Source organism: Coenobita brevimanus, chromosome 70 (assembly GCF_032717465.1).
Source record: "Coenobita brevimanus isolate Jiangsu-jjx chromosome 70, ASM3271746v2, whole genome shotgun sequence".
In the NCBI taxonomy this organism is placed as follows: domain Eukaryota; kingdom Metazoa; phylum Arthropoda; class Malacostraca; order Decapoda; family Coenobitidae; genus Coenobita; species Coenobita brevimanus.
Genome location: NC_137023.1, coordinates 44,059,814 through 44,079,647, shown reverse-complemented (window position 1 = coordinate 44,079,647; position 19,834 = coordinate 44,059,814). Strand labels below are relative to the sequence as shown.

At 42.9% G+C, this 19,834-nt stretch overlaps 1 protein-coding gene across 1 annotated transcript in view; it reads left to right on the top strand.

The window, feature by feature from the left end:
• Window positions 1-19,834, top strand: part of Pxn (Peroxidasin) — a 493,078-nt gene that overhangs the window by 374,789 nt on the left and 98,455 nt on the right. Inside the window, exons 10-12 of the mRNA XM_080277593.1 lie at window positions 594-754; window positions 10,653-10,773; window positions 11,742-11,903. Of these exons, the coding sequence (XP_080133719.1) occupies window positions 594-754; window positions 10,653-10,773; window positions 11,742-11,903 (444 nt within the window). The remainder of the gene's footprint in view (window positions 1-593; window positions 755-10,652; window positions 10,774-11,741; window positions 11,904-19,834) is intronic.

Below are 19,834 nucleotides of genomic sequence, written 5' to 3'. Positions count from 1 at the left end.
ACTTGAGATGGTTTGGACATGTGGAGAGAATGGAGAATGAAAGACTGACTAAGAGGGTGTATGTAGGTGAAGTGGAGGAAGGGAGAGGGAGGGGAAGACAGAGGATGAGGTGGAGGGATGGAGTTGAGAGGTATATGAGGGAGGGGGGAGTGAGTTGGGGGTGGGCAGTCAAATGGTGGGTGACATAGTGACTTGGAGGCGTTTTTTTCTGCGGCCACCCTTTGCGGGATTAGGGCGTCGGGCTATAGATAGATAGAGAGATATATTATTACTGTATTATAATTATTATTATTATTATTTTTATTATTATTTTTATTATTATTATTATTATTATTATTATTATTATTGCCATATTTTAGGGGGTCACCAACCCCACACAGACCCATATAGCCACCTCCACAGCATGCAGGATACATGTTGGAAATATTATTTACCCCTGCCCTTGCGAATATGTTTTAGTTTTTATGCTAGAAATATGTTTGTATAGGAATCTCAACATTTGGATTAGTGTCCCACTTGGGAGTGTTGTGTAACTGGAGAAATATTATTTGCAGATGTAACCCCAGATTTGGAACTGAACGTTGCACCACCAGCGATTGTACCTACCAAACCAAGGTTTCTTCATTTACCAACTGATGTGAATGTAACAGAAGGAGAGCCTGCACAGATAGAGTGTCAGTCCTCTGGCGTGCCTCAGCCTGATATTGTATGGACCAGGAGTGACAGCCCAGTAGTTGAGGGTCCAAGGATACAGGTATAGTAGAGGGAGTGAATTTATCATTTAACCATTATACAGTAATTCAGTGAGATATTTCCCTTTTTTTTAAGTTTGTACTTCCAGCTGATTTTACAGGCAAACCTCAATTTACAATATACCTAGTAGATGCGATACCCTGGAATAGTGATGGAGGTAGAAATACCACCCTACCCCTCCTAATGATGGCCGAGCCCCAGTTTAACAATGGGTCCTCTGATGTTTCGTCGAGGAGTGATGGGCCAGAAGTTCGAATCATGCTCATTCCCACAGCCAGCTGAGCCCACTTACATGCCAGGATGCGCAAAAACACTCGCACAGCCCCCGCATCCATCGCTTACCCCGCATGCACCCTTATCTTTCTTCTCACACGGCCGTCTCTGAATGAGGAACTCTCTTACATAGAGGGGTTCGAAAAACTCTTCCTTGACATCCTGCTCGTCATCATCATCAGTGGTGCTGCTCTCCGCGTCCTCTGGCTTGCTCTCCAGTAGTAACACTATCTTCTTCTCCACCCTCCTCCTCATTTTCTCTGTGTTGGAGGCAGACTCAGGTAACCATGCCAACCACGATAGCTTGAACTGGAGATGAAAGGCAGCAACAAACAGGCAATCAGTCTCCTTGAAAAGATGGCCAAACCTGCCTTCCACATCCCCAATCACTGCATTCACTAGAGGATAGCACACCGTCAGATCGGCTCTTTCCTTCAGCTCTTTTAATTTCTTGAGGCACATGGCCAGGGTTGGCAACAGCACTCCTATGGAGGCCATCTCCTTACCTTTTCTTTATCACACGATGCATGAATATAGATAAATAAAATGTATTGGTACCAAGTACCGACAAAATATGCTAAAAATGTACTGTCGGTACCAATTTCGTGTACTACCGGTACTCCAATTTTAACTCAGTACTGTAACTCGGTACTTTTGTACCTCGGTACCGCCGACCTATGTATATATACAGAATTGCTATGGGAGAGTTGTCTGTCTTTGCTTTGTGTTTCCATCTCTACCAAGTGAATTTTTTGGGCAAGAAGTAACTTGCAACTTCTCTGGTGTTGGCGGGAGGTGATGAAACACTCAGCACGTCAGTGCTTGCCCAGAAGCGAGAGTGGAAGTATGTGTTCCTGTCACACCGAGAAATATATATATGTACAGTGCTCGTCAGAAGTATCGAGCGCCTATGGCCGGGTGCGCAATACTTATGGCCAAAAAAGAATCACCCGTTTTTGAGCCAGAAGTTTGCAGTGCTAGCATGACATCACGGTACCCTGAGGCCTTCCTACGCGCTGGTTGGTTCCCGCCTCAGTTACCTATGGACTGCCTGAGAGAGAGAGGAACTCCGCCATGTCTCCCTCTTTTTTTGCGCCAGTTTTTACCGAGTGTACCGCAGAGTTTTGGCTTTCACCATTTTGTTATGGCACCTACCTGTGAACTATCGAGTGAAATCACATCCCAGATCATTGCTCTAAAGGAGGCAGGCCACCAAACGAAGGAAATTAGTGAAATGGTTGGCGTGGCTCGATTGACAGTGCATAGGTGGTGCGCACGTTTCGAGTGGAATACAGTGGTGACGTTCCCACAAAGAAACCGCGGTCTGGTAGGCCCAGGAAAACTTCCCCGAGGTCTGTTAATGTTTTAAAATGTGCAGTGGAGTCTAATCCTCGTGCAAGGAAAATAAAGGAGAGCAACCCGGAAGTGTTTGGTGAGGTTTCTGTGCGCACAGTGTCTTGAAGGGTCCATGAACTTGGTTACACAAGTCATAGGCCTGTGAGAAAGCCTCTTCTCACTTGTTACCAGCGACTTTGTAGGCTTGCCTTTGCTAACAGATACCTTAACTGGGGTGAGGAGCAATGGTTGTCAGTGTTGTGGTCTGATGAGGCAACGTTTAGTGTTACCTGTAACAGAGGAGCACGTGTGTACTGGCGCAAAGGTAGTGACCCACTTGACCCATGTTACGTTGAAAGAACAGTTAAACATCCTGATTCACTCGTGGTATGGGGTTGTTTTTCTGGTAAAGGTTTGGGGGAGCTTGTTGTGCTTCCCAAGAACTGCAGAGTGAATCATGATGTTTATCTGGAGCTTCTGTGTGATCATTTACCAGAGTCCTTCGAGCTAACAGGTGCATGAGTGTTTCAGCAGGATTGTGCACCTGCTCATAAGGCCAAATCGGTCACCAATTGGCTTCGTGACTGCGAGGTATCTTTCATGAAAGACTGGCCAGGAAATAGCCCAGACCTCAACCCGATAGAAAACCTCTGGTACCTCGTAAAGAAGAATCTCCAAGGGAAGGACATGAGCTCTCTGCCTAAGCTGGAAGCCACCATTCGTGACTCCTGGGACAAAATACCCCTCCAGCACCTCAGGAACCTCGCCCTTTCACTTCCAAGACGTCTCAGGTCCGTGAAGAAGTGTAAAGGATACCCTACAAAGCACTAAAGGTAAATAAAATGCATTATTTATATGTTGTTTCAATGTTGAAAGGTTAGTTTCATAGGAGGGACGCAGGGCGCTTGATACTTCTGACGAGCACTGTATATATATATATATATATATATATACAGTATATATATATATATATATATATATAATATATCGTTTCGTTTTCGTTTTTTAAAGGCTCCAACATGCTTGCATGTGTCGGCCTTGGTCACCTAATGGGGGCTCTCCACGCTGCACGATCCATTGCAGCCTCCCTGTTCAGTCCCTTAACCCTAAGGTCACACTTAATGACCTTGTCCCAAGTCTTTCTCGGTCTACCCCTCATAACCCCACCCCCAATATTAACACTTCTCACCTTCCTCACCCAATTATCATCCCCCATCCTCTCCACATGTCCAAACCACCTCAATCTACCTCTCCTTATCACAACACCAATACACTCCAGTCCCATCCTACCTCTCAACTCTTCCATTGTAAACCTAGCCCCTCCAGGCCTTGGACGCAGGGGCGCACTGCACATCCACCTAATCATTGTCATTTCTGTATATATATATATATATATATATATATATATATATATATATATATATATATTTATTGATATATATATATATATATATATATATATATATATATATATATATATTTGTGAGAGAGAGAGATTTTGTGTTGTTTAAAGTGTTGTAGATTATCCATATGAAGTATATTGAAAGATGTGGGGATCTTGTTGGAATTAGGTTTTATTATAAGAAATGAACAGGAAGGAGAGTAGCTTTTACTTTAAGAATGATAGTTTTGTCAAAATAAGTCTTAGTACAGTAGACACTCATTTTGCATGCCTTCTGATTACGGGAAGTATGTTTTATTTGGCACTATATTCCAACCTGTTTCGCGTGTCAAAATAGGTGACGGACATTCACTTCATCCCAACCAATATAACAAAATTCTGTACCTGAGTAGTGACATGGCGGAGATGCAGTGTTGACGTCATGGTCTTGGAACACGTGCACCCAGTATCCCATGTGTCATTCACCCCTGCTGCCTGAGGTAGCACTGGAAGTGGGAAAAAGGATACCCAGGGAAGATTTTGTTGACGTCATGAAGACAACATTGTGCGACTACTCAACGGTGACCAAGAGACATCACGATGAAATCATATACAAGGTGAAGGAGGAAGAATGCCTTGCACTGAGTGAAAATTCAAAGGCAGAAGCAAACATCAGAGAGGGTAGAGGAAGAACTGACACAGCAACAACTGAGTCGAGTGTTAGAAATGGCTGACTGCTTCATGAAGCCTGTAGTGGATGCAACTCCCAATACTGACCAACTCCAAGCAATTTATGCAGATATTTAGCATTTATTGGCAGAGCAGAAGGCATTATTAGTTAAGAATAGGGAGACTCCCAGAGATTTAGTGGCATGGAGAGCTGCATTAGATGATCAAGGTCAATGCATGCAAGCATGTTGGAGCCTTCATAAATGAAACAAAATGAAAAGAATGAGTCATTGAAGCAACTTACCACCCCTTTCATGATCCCATCTCCTGACCCACCATCTGTGTCCCTCCATCGTGACATATTTGTGCCACCAGACTCGGCAAGACAAGCCTCTAACAGATCTGGGGGAGTGACTTAGAAAGCATTGAAACATAGTCTTAGGTCTTAAGAGCTTAAAGGCACTGCTTATTCTTCCTCCTCTAGCCCCTCAGTCTTAGAACCCACCTACCAAAACTACTGCTTTCTTTGTCACCTACACTATCAAAGTGAGTTAAAATTCCACTTATTGGCCACTTATTGCCATTTTATATTTGTTCATTCACTATTTCTTCTGCCTAATGATGAAATGTGCATTTATGAATGTATTTGGTGGTGGTACATTTTTTAGGAGGGTCCAGTAGCGACTTTGAGAATTTTGGTGATTTCCTCCCCCATAGTCAAATAACAGTGGTACGTATGGAACAGTTTGCACGATTCAGTTAGCATGGCAATTTTCACATATATTTTTTAACCTTGCAAAATGAAGGTCTTCTGTAATATAGAGTTTCATGTAGATGCTATACATGATTTCATCATGTTCCACCTTGTATTGTGCCCTACAGGAAGCCGTGTTTGATATTAGAAGAGATATGCAGTACTGTACCTGTACTAGCAGTTGAAGCTACTTACCTGTTTGAACAGAAGAACTGTCATGCTTAACCCCTCTAAACCGATGCTGCACGATTGTGCTTTTGTGTAATTTGACATGCCAGCCAATCCTGCACGATCGCTAAAGACGCACAAAAAACTGGGGGAGGGTAGCTCCGCCCCCTTTTGTGACGTATATGGGATCAGGCTGATGAGAGCTTGAGTGTCTGGGATGGTATGACATAATTGGTTGCCTTGTACAACTAATCAGTGTGCTCCCATCTTGAGTATTGTGTGCAATTCCGGTCTCCGTACTGCAGAAAGGACATAGAAAAATTTAGAAAATACAGCGAAGAATCACAAAAATGATACCACGACTTAGAAACAAACCACATGAGAAACGCCTTGAAGAACTTAAATTATTTAGCCTAATGAAGTGCAGGTTAAGAGGGGACCTTACTGAAGTTTTCAAAATCATGAAGGGATATGACAACTTAGACATGAATGAATATTTTGAAATATACCGGTCGAGTCAAACCAGAAGTAATGGCTGCAAAATTATGGGAAAGCGTTTCCAATCCTATGAAGCAAAATACTTCTTCTTCAACAGAGTCGTATATATCTGGAACAGGTTACGCTCAGATACCGTGAACAGTATCTCAGTTAAGACATTCAAAAACAAAATAGACAAGTATTTGCACAAGAATCCTCGGCTGACTCTTTTTCTGTCCGAATAACTTGCTTTTATAGCTACGTGTAAGTTCATTCCCCTTTTGTCTACAAGACGCCCTGTAAACAACGTACCTGTACATAGCGTTGCATCATGTCAGTATATAATTTACAGTTTATTCAATGCAAGTAAAGTAATATAAGCACAGATTAGGATCTGCACAGATAGCCCTGATATAACAGTCACTACTCTTATTTCTGACCTGTGATGGGCTGTGGATCACTGAGGTTCCCTGTTAGCCAAGTGACCACCATCGGGATTTTTTTAATGCTTCAGGAGGAAACGTGTGTACTAGTCCCACATGGGAGAGTTCCTTGTGTCAGTGGAGTGAACGGAGTTTGGGCCTGATTGACTGCTGCCTACCTTAAAAGCACCAGACAAGGCTGCCGCACCACCTCTAAACATCCACACTGTGCACTGTGTAGTTTCCATGTTATGTCCACAGACACTCCCGAGGTGGATGGAAAGCTGATGACAGGGAGTGCTGGAGCTCCCGTTTCATCAGCCCTCAGGACTAGTTCCTGACCATCCCCCTTTGCTGAACTTTTTCAGTGTCTCAGTTACACAGAGAGTAGGCCAGCATGCTCTCCAGTACAAATTTCTCTATCTATCTTCACCAAACTACATGCACAGTACACACTACACTTCCTATTCAAAATTTACCAAAATGGCGTCAATTCACCCAGCCTCGGAGTCACCAGGGGGGGGACCATAAATGCCCCCGCCATCTGCCCCTCTCCCGGTGACGACTCGAGGTGCCTGGAACCACTGTCTGACTCTCTTCTTCTTCATTTCTGCAACATTCGCGGCCTTTCATCTAACTTTCGCTCTGTTGAGCACCACCTCTCCTCCTCTAAACCTCACCTTCTTTTTCTAACGGAGACTCAGCTGTCTGAGGCAACTGACAGCAAACCCTTTTCTGTATCCTCCTACTTTCTCTATACTCATTTCAAAGCCAAAGGTGGCTGTCGTGTATACATACGCAATGACTTATCTTGCTCTTGTGTTCCTGAACTTGATTCTTCTGAATTCTCCACTCTCTGGCTTCGGCTTTCCTGTCATTCTCTGACTAAATATATCTGTGCTGTTTACTTATCCCCTAATTCTACTGACTATCAAAAATTCTTCGACTATCTTACTTCTACGATGGAACACATTCTGTCCATTTCTCCTTTCTCTGAAATCTCCATTCTTGGAGATTTCAATGTTCACCACCACCTTTGGCTCTCCTCTCCTTTCACGGATCCACCTGGTGAACAAGCCTACATCTTTTCTATCCTTAATGACCTAGAGCAGCTTGTACAGCACCCTACCGGTATCCCTGACCGCCTTGGAGAGAGCTCCAACATACTTGACCTCTTCCTCACAACTAATCCTTCTGCTTACTCTGTTAATCTTTTCTCTCCGTTGGGCTCCTCCGATCACAACCTTATTACCTTAACCTGTCCTATCGCTCCAGTACGGCCTGCAGACCCTCCAGGGAAACGTCGTCTCTGGCATTTTGGAGCTGTGGACTGGGAGGCCCTCAGGCAGTACTTCTTTGATTTTCCCTGGAATGATTATTGCTTCCATGGCCGTGAGCCATCTGAGTGTGCCTTGCGCATTACGGAGGTTATTCTCTCGGGCATGGAAGCATACATTCCTTTCTCATATCCTTTGACTAACGCAAGAAAGCCTTGGTTTAATCACGCTTGTTCTAATGCTGTCCGCAACAAGGAGAAGGCCTACAAAAGGTACCGGAGCCAACCCACCCCTGAATCACATAATCTTTACGTTTCTGCCCGGAATCGTGCTAAGTCTGTTCTTCGCTCTACTAAAAATAATTTCATCCATACTAAATGCTCTCAACTCTCCAACTCGAATTCTTCCCGCTCCTTCTGGCACCTTGCCAAAAATCTTTCTAACAACTTTACCTCATCATCCTTCCCTCCTCTTTTCTACTCTGATGGTTCTGTAGCTATTTCTTCTACTGATAAAGCAGATCTCTTCGCACAGACTTTCTCCTCCAATTCCACCTTAGACGATTCCGGTGCTGTTCCTCCATCACTTCCCCCCTCTGACTTCCTCATGGCTGACATTAAAATTTCTTCAGTTGATGTATTTTCTGCCATTACTGGCCTCAGTACTAACAAGGCATATGGGCCTGATGGGGTCCCTCCTGTTGTTCTCAAAAACTGTGCTTCTGTGCTTACACCCTGCCTAGGCAAACTATTTCGCCTTTGTCTGTCAACTTGTACCTTTCCTTCTTGCTGGAAGTTTGCTCTCATTCAGCCAGTCCCAAAGAAGGGTGACCACTCCCAACCCTCCAACTATCGTCCAATTGCTTTAACGTCCTGTATTTCAAAAGTTTTCGAGTCAATTCTTAATAAAAAAATTTTAAGGCATCTTTCCTATCACAACCTTCTTTCCGATCGTCAGTATGGGTTCCATCAGGGACGCTCCACTGGCGATCTTCTCACCTACCTTTCAGACTCCTGGTCATCCTCCTTTCGGGACTTTGGCGAAAGCTTTGCCATTGCACTTGACATCTCAAAGGCTTTCAATCGAGTCTGGCATAAATCTTTAATTTCCAAACTGCCCTCCTACGGTTTCTATCCTTCTATCTGTACCTTCATCGCTAGCTTCCTTTCTGGTCGTTCTATAGCTGCTGTCGTAGACGGCCATCGTTCTTCTCCTAGATCTATCAACAGTGGTGTTCCTCAGGGCTCTGTCCTATCACCAACTCTCTTCCTTTTATTCATCAATGATCTTCTAAGCTGTACATCTAACCCTATCCACTCATACGCTGATGACTCCACCCTTCACCTTTCCATTCAGTTCCCGCAACGCCCATCTCAACAGTTACTTCAAGAAACAAGGGATGAGGCTATGACACACCTAATGTCTGACTTGGCTCATATCTCTGACTGGGGTAAAAATAATATGGTTGTCTTTAATGCTTCTAAGACTCAGTTCTTACACCTATCAACCCGACAAAATCTTCCACAGGTATACCCACTAATGTTTAATAATATTCAGCTTAATCCTGCATCATCCTTGAACATGCTTGGGGTTTCATTTACTTGGGACTTATCTTGGATAGATCATATTACATCTCTTGTAAAATCTGCTTCCAAGAGATTGGGTGTGCTAAGCCGACTCCGCTCTTTCTTTACCCCTGCACAATTGTTGACTCTATACAGGGGTTTTATCCGCCCCTGTGTGGAGTACAACTCTCATGTGTGGGGAGGCTCCCCACATACAGCTCTTCTCAATAGGGTGGAGTCAAAGGCTTTTCGTCTCATTAACTCTCCTCCTCTTACTGACTCCCTTCAACCTCTGTCTCTTCGCCGCACTGTTGCATCTTTATCTCTTTTCTATCGCTACTTTAATGGTCACTGCTCCTCTGAACTGTCTGCTTGCATTCCTCCACCTCTACGACGGGCGCGTAGCACCCGTCTGGCAGCAAACTCTCATCCCTTTTCTGTCCAACTCTCTAATGCAAGAGTTAACCGTTACTTCCAGTCTTTCATTCATGCAACAGGTCAGCTCTGGAACTGTCTCCCTCTGTCTGTATTTCCTCCTGCCTATGATCCCCAGTCTTTCAAACGCAGTGTGTCCAGGCATCTCAAAATGATCGGATCTTGAATTTGGCTCTCTATTGTATTTTGTTTTTCTCTTGGAGGGAACTGTTACTGCGGGCTCATGGCCTTTGGTTCCTTCTTCCTCGCATAAAAAAAAAAAAAAAAAAAAACAACGTACAGGTTTATAATGTTATGCTGTAACTATTAGTTTATTTGCTTACTTTCTCTTTCAGGTTACTCAAATAGTTAGCGTATAGACAAAGTATTATCGAATGCGACTTTTCCTTTCCAGTATTTCCTGTGAAATTTCCATGTCAGTTTTTCCATGCTGCATGGTGGTTTTTCTCACCTTTTCCTGGAGGGTATGGTGGTGGGGGGAGCCTTCTTGCTTTACTATCCTTACCCTTCAGCATGTAGAGTTAGATCCTGTAGTCATAGTTTACTCTGTAACAAGCAGCCTCGAAAGGACCGTAAGGTCTGTTGCTGTTTGCTTTCCTGTGTAATCCTGTGTAATGTAATCCTCCCCCCTCCAACCATACACACTCCATCTCCACTTTTCGCCTGGCTTGTTTTGTTGCTATGGGCGTATGCCACACTGACAGCGTGTCCTAAGGAACACTTTATATTGACATTAGTTATATACAGTATATATAATTATTTACCGTAAATAGTGCATTTTCTGTACGTTTTGTATTTTCGACCATGGGGGATTGGTAACTTTTTTGCATCTTTGACAGGCAATTGTGCGATAACTGTTTGGTCAGTCTGGCTGAAACATGCATTTTCAGTTGTGTAAATTCAGTCTTTTGAAATGTGGAAGAAAAATTTTTACCTTGGTGAAAGTTGAAAAATCGAACCTGTTTTGCGGCTGGAGGGACAGACCTACTGAGCTAATTGCGTACTTTAGGGGTTAATACCATTATTGAACCTGACATCTTCAATATTTTGTCTTGTCTGTACTAATATGTAAAGAGTGACCACACGTTATCCATAACTTAGAATAATGTTGCCTTTTTTTTTTTTTTCTTTTTTTTTTTATAGGTTTCAAACCAAGGTGCCCTCTATATTTCTGCAACTATCCGTAATGACTCTGGTATCTACCGGTGTACAGCTGCCAACCGTTTGGGAAGAATTTCTGCAGCTGCAACTCTCAGGGTTTTTGGTAAGTATTCTGTTCTCTTTATTCATTGTTAGGTGTATGGACACCTTAGCCAGTACAAACGTGGGTAAGCTATTAAAAAAAAAAAAAAAAAAAAAAAAAAAAAAAAAGCCTTAAGAATAATGGCTTCTGGCCTTTGGTTCCCTCTTCCTTGGATTAAAAAAGAAAAAATAGCAGGATGCAGTAAGATTACAAATATAGATCACCTACATTAGGAAACTAGAGTACTTCTGATTAGAGATCATGTGAAGACGAGAGGCATAAAGTTCAATACTTTAGCTCATGGCCCATCATGTCCTTGTAATTTTATTGCTTCATACCCCTCCACAAAGAAGCAAAAAATGAGCAACTGCTCAAAACTGCATAGAAAATCTAGTGACATCCGCATCCTCCTACACCCAACACTGCACTTTATAAATACGTATCGGTATCTAAACACACCACATCCATTCAAGACAACCATATAGCACTCATCAGGAACCTCCACCATTCATCCACCCCTCAGACACTATCCTACTCAGGGAGACTATAGTGTACCTGGCCAGACAGCAGTGCTGTCACCATCCTTCCCTGCTACAGGAATTATATAAAATATCATTCGCAAACAGTTTACTATGACTATATTGCAAGCCGCATGTACCAGAACATATTTACTGACCTCATGCACCACACTATCACAACACAGGCAGCCCTTTAACATAACCTTAACCAAAGACTTCTGGAAGTGACTGATTAAAGAGCTGGTTTCCTGGAGTCCACTAGATTCATGTCCAGATTAACTTGGGGTGGCAACAGTGACAACAAAAAGGGGTTCCTCCTTGGTTTGTTTAAGGGTAACCAACTGATGGCTGTGTTAATTTTTTCTTTTCAGTTTCAGAATTTCTGTTGTTACCAGTGAAATACTCTATATTGTCCCTAAAGAATGTAAATTTATTTGTTACATATGCATTAATACAATTAATTTTATTCAGTTCCACCAAGACTGATAGTGGAGCCAGATGATCAATATGCAAGACCTAGCAGCAATGTCCAGTTCACTTGCCGTGCTGATGGAGTGCCACAGCCCATCATAACATGGATTAAAGACGACCAGCCCATTGTCCCATTTGGAGGACTCACAATCTCTGTCCATGGTGGGTCTAATAATTGTTGTCTTTATCTGAGGCTTCTTGTAATTCATCCCTTGAGTCCTATGACACTTTATGTTTCTTTCTTGCTGTCTCTTGATTATTTTATTCAGCGTTGTGAAGGCCTTTTATCTTGATGGGGCCAGTAAAAGCTGTAACTTATCCCATACTTAGAAAAACTTCTCCTGGAGTTATAAAGCTACTGTATACAATATATATATATATATATATATATATATATATATATACTGTATAGAGAGAGAGAGAGAGAGAGAGAGAGAGAGGGAGTCCTCGACTTACGATAATAATTGGTTCCTGAAGGTCCCTTGTAAGCTTTTTTTTTTTTTGTTTGTTTTTTTTTTTTTTTTTTCTCCTTAACCTTCTTTCAATCTTAGTAGCCCTTAATTTCATGCATGTAAGGTTAATATAAACAAGCATAAATACAAAGACTGTGATACATTTACATATTCTGTACAGTACTGCGCAAGAAAAGTTCCTTATCCTTTTAAATTGTTCCTACACGTGAGGGAATCAGTTGCAACACACGTGCCACATCACTCAACCTCACTCCTCTTTCCACTCTTGTAATTACTGGGTATGTCCACTTTGGTTTCCATTGTAATTGCATGCCATTTTCTCCTGCTTCCATCACCACTTTCATTACTCTTCCATTTCTGAGACATTTGGGGGGATATATTCAAGTCTAAATGACAAAAATTGCAGCTGATGTTACTTGTGTTGATAACAACAATGCTGTGGGCTTCCAAGCAGGAGGAAGGCGGGAGCTCACAGTCGGCATCTGTTGGGGACCACTGACTTGTATTTGGTGTGTGGTTTGAATCGGTAAATGTATATATACTGTATTTTTTTTACCTTTTTACCCCAGAAAATTATTTCTTTTGTATCTGCGGATTTTTCATAAGTCGATACTTCGTAAGTAGAAGTCTGACTGTGTATATATATATATATATATATATATATATATATATATATATATATAGTACATCCCCCTAGTACGCGAGATCCTATTACGCAAAACCCCTAGTGCGCGAGGACCTGTTTTTAATATTTTCCTAACCTGAGTATGCGAGTCACACCCACATGACGGGAGACGGCAGGAAAAAACTGCCCAAAACCGGTGTTTTCTGGTGTGAACCTCAAGAGCAACACCCTCTCCACTACGCGAGGCAGACTCTGAACAACAGACCCTGACAGCAGAACAGCAGGCAACGGAAGTAGTGGGGAGTGTTTTGCTAATGCCTAGGATTAGTCGAATCGTGTTTGCCCTGAATAGGTTCGAGGAGGAATTTGAGAGCATGGAACTGTGCCAGCAACGAATGGAAGAGGTTTTGAGTTCACTAGACAGAACCTTCCACTACTACACAGAGAAGCATCATCAAGAAATGAACATGAGGAAACAAACCCTCATCACCTGTTACATTCAGCGGCCACCACAAATTCAGGAACCCAAGGAAGCAGTGCCTTCTTCTGCAGAGCCAATTCCTGGGGAGGAACTAGAGGACGAGGTGATCTCAGTGGTATCATCAATAGACTTTGAAGGATTCATAGAGGAAGTGAGTGAGGTGGCTCGTGAAAGTGTTGGTGAGGCGGGATATATATATATATATATATATATATATATATACTGTATATGTATATATATTTTTCAGTCATAAGTTTATGAAAATGCATTTTTACATTGCCTCGCGTGTCTGATCAAATGGTCTTGTGGGCCTTGTACGGCCTGGAGGCTGGATGTTCCCCACCCCTGTTCTAGAGATTGGAATATTGGTTGCATTGAAGGTAAGATAGGAAGTAGGCAATACTTGTCTGTTAGTAAGTTATGTATATACCCACTGTATGGTAGTGTGACATAGGTCTGGAAGTGAGATATTATAGTTCCCATGTACAAAGGGAGAGAGAAGTGTGTGACAGTCATAGGGGTATTTGCCACCTTAGTGTAGTGGGGAAGATTTGTTGTTGGATACTTGTTGACAGATTGGGCAAGAACCGAGGGACTGTTAGGAGAGGAACGGAGGGTTTTTAGGAAGGAATATGGATGTATTGATTGGGTATTCTCTCTTAAAATGTGTAATACAAAAGTATTAGGGAAGGAAAAGAAGTTTTATCATTCCTTCATGAATCTGGAGAAACCATATGGCAATAGACAGACAAGGAATGGGGAAGGTACTGAGAGGATAGTTTGAAGTACTGTAGATGAAAAGGTGCTGAATGCTGTTGAGAATGGTGAAACGGTAGCACTGTGGGTGGGGAATGAATCAGTGAGTATTTTTTTCTTTTTAATCAAATGTTGTACTGAAACAGAAATGTAGATGTTCCTTGTCTTTGGTTTTTTCAGTATTGTCTACTGTACCTATGGATGATGTTATAAATGATATACAAAGTACAGCAGTGGATGATAGAATGGAAAAGTGAGAGAGGGCACAGTGCAGATATTGCTTGTACTTTGCTGATGATACTGTTTTGTTAAATGAACATGAGAGGGAGTTAAGGCTTGATGAATGAATTTGGAAATAAAAGAAACAAAATTTGAAATTGACTGTAACAAAGAGTTGTTGTTGTTTTTGTTGATCAACCCCAGCCTGGCTGAGCAGACCCATCAATTGCAGTTAAGCATCTGCTCCTGCAGGGTTGACCCATACAGTGAAGTGATGGTCCTTTGTGGTCAACAGCACCTTTACACAGTGAGACATGGGGAAGCATGAAGGTTTGGTTCCTGGATGTATGTCATATTTGTGTCTCCACCCAGTTAACAGGGGCACCGTAGTAGGTGCCATTCCACCCCCCCCCCCTTTTTCTTTTTTTTTTTTTTTTTTTTCTTTTTTTTTTTGTGGTTACCAACCAGCACTGGAAATGGTTTCCTGGGTTACAAGGAAGCCAGTAGGCTTGTTACTCAGTGTACAGTAGAGCCACCCATAGTGGATAGGAGAGTACTGTAATAAAAGTTGATAGGAAGGAATAGGAGAGCTAGGAAAGAGAGGAGGGTATGTAATAACCAAACAGAAACTTAACAAATTAATCACTGGTCTGACCAAGACTCGATCTCAGGCCCTCACGCTTCATAGGCACGCTTGTTACCACTGAGCCAAAGGGAGGATCTCTGCTTTGCCTCTGAGCGACGCTGGCTTTTATAGACCCATTACATCACTCTTTTCTCTCCTTGGTGATTAATTTGATCAGTTTCAAACACACGGTAGCATAGCATCGGAGGCCACCACTGGGGGCGCTGCGGACCACACCAGACAGCTCACCGCCCAGGATGTAAGGACTAGAACGCTGTCAACTACTCGGTTAACCAACATCATTGCCCTCCAAGCCTCGCCTCCCATCCCACACTGCTGCCAACCAATGTTATAACCAAACTGGAACTTAACAAATTAATCACTGGTCTGACCGAGATTCAATCTCAGGCCCTCATGCTTCTTAGGCATGCATGTTACCACTGAGCCAAGAGAGGATCCCCGCTTTTCCTCTAAGCAACAGGAGCTTTTATAGACCCCATTACAGGTAGACTAAGAGACAGAATGATAAAGGTGAAGGAAGAAGTAGGTAGTGCTACATCAAGTAGGAGTAGACTGTAGCACCAATCGAGCAGGGCAGTACTCCCAAAGTGGATGGTAAGCTAATGACAGGGAGAGCTGGAGCTCCCGTTTCATCAGTCCCCGGGACTTGTTCCCGACCATCCCCCATTGCTGAACTTTTTCAGAGTCTCCGTAACACAGAGAGTAGGCCAGCATGCTCTCCAGTACAAGTTTCGCTAACTATCAACACCAGACTACATGCACAGTACACACTACACTTCCTTTTCCAAAATTTAAAAAAGTACAGTACTGTAATCATGGCTTCGGCATACATAGCCTCGGAGTCCCTGGGGGGGGGACCATAAATGCCCTCACCTTCCGCCCCTCTCCCGTGATGACCCGAGCTGCCTAGAACCACTGTCTGACTCACTTCTTCTTAATTTCTGCAACATTCGTGGCCATTCCTCCAACTTTCTCTCTGTTGAGCACCACCTCTCCTACTCTAAACCTCACCTTCTTTTCCTAACTGAGACTCAGCTGTCTGAGGCAACTGACAGCAAACCCATTTCTGTATCCTCCTACTTTCTCTATACTGTACTCATTTCAAAGCCAAAGGTGGTTGTTGTGTATATACTCAACGACTTATCTTGCTCTCGTATTCCTGAACACGAGTCTTCTGAATTCTCTGCACTCTGGCTTCGGCTTTCCTGTCATTCTCTGACAAAATATATCTGCGTTGTTTACTTATCCCCTAATTCAACTGACTTGAAATTCTTTGACTATTTTACTTCTACGATGGAACACATTCTGTTCATTTCTCCTTTCTCTGAAATCTCCATTCTAGGAGATTTCAATGTTTACCACCACCTTTGGCTCTCCTCTCCTTTCATTGATCCACCTGGTGAACAAGCCTACACCGTTTCTATCCTTAATGACCTAGAGCAGCTTGTACAGCACCCTATCCATATCCCTGACTGCCCTGGAGAGAGCTCCAACATACTTGATCTCTTCCTTACAACTAATCCTTCTGCGTACATTGTTAATCTTTTCTCTCCGTTGGGCTCCTCCGATCACATCCTTATCGCTTTAACCTGTCCTATTGCTTCAGTACGGCCTGTGGACCCTCCAAAGAAACGTCGTTTGTGGCACTTTGGAGCTGCGGATTGGGAGGCCCTCAGGCAGTACTTCTTTGATTTTCCATGGAATGATTATTGTTTCCATGGCCAGGAGCCATCTGAGTATGCCTTGCGCATTATGGAGGTTATTCTCTCGGGCATGGAAGCATACATTCCTTTCTCATATCTTTTGACTAATGCTTGAAGGCCTTGGTTTAATCACGCTTGTTGTAATGCTATCCACAACAAGGAGAGGGCCTATAAAAGGTACTGGAGCCAACCCACCCCTGAATCACATCTTTTATACGTTTCTGTCTGGAATTGTCCTAAGTCTGTTCTTCGCTCTGCTAAAAATAATTTCATCCGTACTAAATGCTCTCAACTCTTCAACTCGAATTCTTCCCGCTCCTTCTGGCACCTTGCTAGAAACCTTTCTAACAACTCTGCCTCATTATCCTTCCCTCCTCTTTTCTACTCTGATGGCTCTGTAGCTATTTTTTCCACTGATAAAACAGATCTCTTCGCTCAGACTTTCTCCTCCAATTCCACCTTAGACAATTCCAGTGCTGTTCCTCCATCACATCCCCCCTCTGACTTCCTCATGGCTGACATTAAAATTTCTTCAGCTGATGTATTTTCTCCCATCACAGGCCTCAGTATTAACAAGGCATATGGGCCTGATGGAGTCTCTCCTGTTGTTCTCAAGAACTGTGCTTCTGAGCTTACACCCTGCCTAGGCAAACTCTTTCGTCTTTGTCTATCAAGTTGTATCTTTCCTTCATGCTGGAAGTACCCTGGCTAGGGAGACTCTTTTGTCTTTGTCTATCAACTTGTACCTTTCCTTCTTGCTGGAAATTTGCTCTTATTCAGCCAGTCCCAAGGAAGGGTGACCAACCCTCTGACTATCGTCCAGTTGCTTTAACATTCTGTATCTCAAAAGTTTTTAAGTCAATTCTTAATAGAAAAATTTTAAAGCATCTTTCCTATTACAACCTTCTTTCTGATCATCAGTATGGGTTCCGTCAGGGAAACTCCACTGGCAATCTCCTCACCTACCTTTCAGACTCCTGGTCATCCTCCTTTCAGGACTTTGGCGGAAGCTTTGCCATTGCACTTGACATCTCAAAGGCTTTCGATCGAGTCTGGCATAAATCTTTAATTTCCAAGCTGCCCTCTTATGGTTTCTATCTTTCTATCTGTGCCTTCATCTCTAGCTTCCATTCTGGTCGTTCTATAGCCGCTGTTGTAGACGGTCATTGTTCTTCTCCTAGATCCATCAACAGTGGTGTTCCTCAGGGCTCTGTCCTATCACCAACTCTCTTCCTTTTATTCATCAATGACCTTCTAAGCTGTACAACTAACCCTGTCCACTCATACGCTGATGACTCCACCCTTCACCTTTCCATTCGGTTCCCGCAACGCCCATCTCAGCAGTTGCATCAACAAACAAGGGATGAGGCTATGGCATACCTAATGTCTAACTTGGCTCATATCTCTGACTGGGGTAAAATTCCTCTTGTTGTTTTTAATGCATCTAAGACTCAGTTCTTACACCTATCAACCCGACAGAATATTCCACAGGTGTACCCACTAATGTTTAATAATATTCAGCTTAATCCTGCATCATCCTTGAACATGCTCGGGGTTTCATTTACTCAGGACTTATCTTGGAAAGATCATATTACATCTCTTGTAAAATCTGCTTCCAAGAGATTAGGTGTGCTAAGCCAACTCCGTTCCTTTTTTATCCCTGCACAATTGTTGACTCTATATACGGGTTTTATCTGCCCCTGTGTGGAGTACAACTCTCATGTGTGGGAAGGTTCCCCACATACAGCTCTTCTCAGTAGGGTGGAGTCAAAGGTTTTTCATCCCATTAACTCTCCTCCTCTTACTGGCTCTCTACAACTTCTGTCTCTTCGCCGCACTGTTGCATTTTTATCTCTTTTCTGTCGCTGCTTCAATGGTCACTGCTCCTCTGAACTGTCTGCATTAATTCCTCCACCTCTTCAACGGGCGCGTAACACCCGTCTAGCAGCAAACTCTCATCCCTTTTCTGTCCAACTCTCTAATGCAAGAGTTAACTGGTATTCCCAGTCCTTCATTTATGCAACAGGTCAACTATGGAACTGTTTCCCTCTGTCTGTATTTCGTGCGTCCTATGATCTCCAGTCTTTCAAACGCAGTGTGTCCAGGCATCTCGAATTGAATAGATCTTGAATTTGGCTCTCTCTCTTGTATTTTGTTTTTCTTTTGGAAGGAACAGTTGTTGCAGGCTCGTGGCCTTTGGTTCCTTCTTCGCAAAAAAAAAAAAAAAAAGTGAGTGGATGATGGGTGTCCCCACCTACCACCTGTAGCAGGAGTGTAAAATTATGGATTTTGAGAGGAATGAAATCATGGGGTACTTAGTATTCAGGAATGAAGAACATCAGTTGCCGTCATGTATTTTGGTAGTGATTAGCAAGGACAGGAGTTTAGAAGATGAAGTGCCACAAAGGGTGCAGCAAGATAGGAAGGTTGCTGTTACACTGAGGGGAGTAATAAGGAATTGAGAAGCGAGCATGGAAGTAAAGGAATCATTTCACGATGGTATTGTGATCCTCACTTTTTTGTATGGAAGTGAAGCATGGACTTTGCTGGAAGGGCATACATCAAGGGTGAAAGGAGTGCAAATTAGTTACCTGAAGATGCATGTGGAATTATGTGGAGAAACAGACAGGTTGAGGAACAACAGGTGAATAAGGAAGTTTTCTGATCATTGTAGAGGTGTTGTGAATGTGTTGGAAAGTGTTAGTAGAAATACCCTGAGATGGTTTGGTCATGTGGATAGAATGGAAAATGAGGGATTGACAAGGAAAGTTTATGTGAATGAGATGGAGGTAGAGGGGGAGAGGGAGAGGGGAAGACTGAGGAAGAAGTGAAAGGATAGGATAGAGAGGAATATGACTGAGGGTAGTGTGAGATGAACGGAGGGCAGCCTGATGGATGAAGACAGGGTGGCATAGAAGGGTCTTGTTTCTAACCACCCTCTCCAGGATTCAGACATCTGGCTGTTGATGGAGAGTTTTGTATAACATTTAAAATTTGTTCATGTAAATAAAGTTGTACTGTAATGTACAGTACAGTAGTTAATTTGGTTGGGAAGTACAGTGATCCCGTGGTTACGGTGCGCTTGGTTACAGTGGTTTTCGTTATCACTGCTAGATGAAAATCTGCACTGCTGCCGTTATAGCACCTTTTTTGGCTAAAAAACATCATCATTGTGCACCTTAGCTGGTTT